Source organism: Pteropus vampyrus, unplaced genomic scaffold, assembly GCF_000151845.1.
Source record: "Pteropus vampyrus isolate Shadow unplaced genomic scaffold, Pvam_2.0 Scaffold101, whole genome shotgun sequence".
Lineage (NCBI taxonomy): Eukaryota > Metazoa > Chordata > Mammalia > Chiroptera > Pteropodidae > Pteropus > Pteropus vampyrus.
Genome location: NW_011888882.1, coordinates 6,113,985 through 6,116,598, shown reverse-complemented (window position 1 = coordinate 6,116,598; position 2,614 = coordinate 6,113,985). Strand labels below are relative to the sequence as shown.

Genomic DNA, 2,614 nt, shown 5'->3' with positions numbered 1-2,614 from the left:
TAGCTAAATGCATTACTAGACATCCACTATATTGGAGAGATTTATAAGGATGATGTTCTAAAGCTAATCGTGGGACATTTACCCTACTTAAAGAAATAAATCTTAATAATTAAGGAAGTGTCTTATGGGCCCCTGGCTTGTGTACAGTATAGAGACCCCATACAAAAAGTCTAAGCTCCAGGAAAGGCTAAAAATTAGTTGGAGCTTCTTCAAATCTAAGGTCTGACCTGTTAAGTAAGGCCTATGAAATGAGTCAGATAAGTATAAACTGAAGAGGAATTTATACATGGCTGGAAAGTAAGAACACCAATGATTTTCTTAAAAAAAAAAAAAAGCATTGTACTAATATTTTAATGATAAAATATTAAGGAATTTTTAGATTACTCCAAATATAGGAGATCTTTTTTCCCTTAGGAGGAAATGGCTTTTCATTGATGGATTCATTCTGACCAGTTTCATTTACAACACGTGGCAAAATATGTATAAGAAGGCACACTAAATGATCTAACCCAAATTGAACCTGTGATCTTGGTCTCATTAGTAATAGTGACTTTTAATGATACTATAATAATTATTCACCATCTTCCTTAAAAGGTCCAATATCTACTTAATATTTATGTTGCAGGTACCTATTAAACACAAAAAAAGGACTAACGACGCCTTCCTACCCCATGCGGCAGAAAATGTTCAACTTTCTGCTTTTCAAGTTCAAACAGCTCCATCCAGAATCCCATTCAGACCTGACTGGTAATCATATATCCTTTTCCAAGTTTTACTTCTATCAGCATTTAGATAAATAAAAATAATTCTAAACTCATTAAACCCTTTATCTAATTTTTATTATCAGTACTATGAAGATAGTGTGAAAGGTCTGAGATGATTATACCTTTAATGTTACAGGTGAAGTAGATTTTGGGCCTAGATTTTAAAACATAGCATTGATTTACAACCTAGGTCTTGCCTCTCTAGTCAACCAGCAGCCCCTCAATCTCGGTCTAGAGTTATTAATTAGGTAGAATAGCCAGAAGAGAGGGCATTGCTGCTAAGCAGTATTAACAAGTGAAAAACTAGAACAGAGATTAATCCAAATAAACATCAAAAAACTTATTCTATTTGTTTCACTTAAGAACATCATCCTCTCTTAACAGTCTTTTTATTCTTCCTACAAATGCCAAAACCTTCTTCAGACTTTTGTAAAGTCCTAATCCAAGTCTTTTTGTTCAGACAAGAAAATCTATCTTGGGCAAAGTAATAAAGCTAGATGAATACAACAGAACTGAGAGTATATTTACTTACGTAAATTTATGTATGATATATGTAGCTTTTCAAATTAAGGAGGTTGAGTCTATTGGAAGTAGATTATGAAATCTACTATGCATTATGAAAATCTACATGCACATGTGCTCAGACATACAAACTTATTTGTGAAACAGAACATAAAAAACAAAAGCCAAGAGGAAGATCGATGTCCTTGATATCAAAACTAAAAATTCAACATGACAAGGTATGGTACCGGTTATCATTTATGATCTCAGCTCCAAATTTATCTTTGTCTAGTGTGAAATAATGATGTAATTATTTCAATGATGAAATAATGTAAATATTTCTTCTTTGCCAAGTGGCAAGATGTTAAGCTTTGTCAGTAGAGGATGCTGGAGGGACCCTGGAGGAGGATAAAGGGTGCTCCTGAAGGCAGGCTCCTGCAGTGTGCAGGCTTCTGTGGCACCAGGTTTTTGTAGTGCATGCAGCTTGCTGCAACGCCCGGTTCCAGTGGTGCCTGCAGCTTCATAGTGCAGTGCCGCTGGCATGGCCACTTCCTGTGAAGGGCTTCTCTGCTAGCAGCACTTTGGGTGTTTCATAGCTTCAGTGAACTTCTCCATTACCTAGTGAGCCTTAAGGGGTACACTCTCTCCAATGAGGTCTGGTTGTCAGCCCTGGATGGCAGTGGCTGCTCCCTGTATCTGCTACCCCTGTATCCTTTAAATCTCTTTATTGCTTACCAGCCAATCCTCCCATTACTTCTCTTATCATTAATAATTCTTGATATTAAATTTTTGATCATTGTGTGATTTCTGTTTCCTAATTGGCCCATAACTAATGGAGAACAGATATCAGTACTGGAGTGGTCCTCCGGGACAAACCCACAAAGATGGGATTTGGGGATTTGTTTGTTTGGATCCTTGGTCTCGAAAACAGTGCTGAGTTCCTTACTGATAGGAAATAGGATGCTAGTAACCCTTTGCATGCAGTAACATGACAACCAAGCTACCGCCTATGGTAGATTGTGATGAAGTACCTGCTGAAATGTGTGCCCTACGAGCCTAAATTGCTACTGTATTGACTCTCATGGCAGTAATGACCATAAAGACTGGCGTGGGATGGAGTGTTTTTGGATGTGCTTTGGCACTTACAGAAGAATATGACAAGCTTGGGTCCTTTAATTTTCAGCTCTTATCATGATCTGAGAACCAGTGAGCTTCCACGAAAGCCTTTACAAAATCTCTTATTTCCTGTAGGGATAACACTCCTAAAAATCAAGCACAAATTTTAATTATGCAGAATGCTAAATTACAGTGACAGTTGAATTCACAATCTCGTTTCTCATTGCTATTGA

General features: G+C 37.1%; 1 protein-coding gene across 1 annotated transcript in view; it reads left to right on the top strand.

Annotated features, from left to right (window-relative positions):
• The window catches only part of LOC105295265 (coiled-coil domain-containing protein 162-like), a 79,961-nt gene extending 79,144 nt beyond the window's left edge, over positions 1-817 (top strand). The window contains exon 26 of the mRNA XM_023533393.1: positions 626-817. Coding sequence (XP_023389161.1) covers positions 626-751 — 126 coding nt within the window. The 3' untranslated portion in view covers positions 752-817. The remainder of the gene's footprint in view (positions 1-625) is intronic.
• The last annotated feature ends 1,797 nt before the right edge of the window (positions 818-2,614 follow it).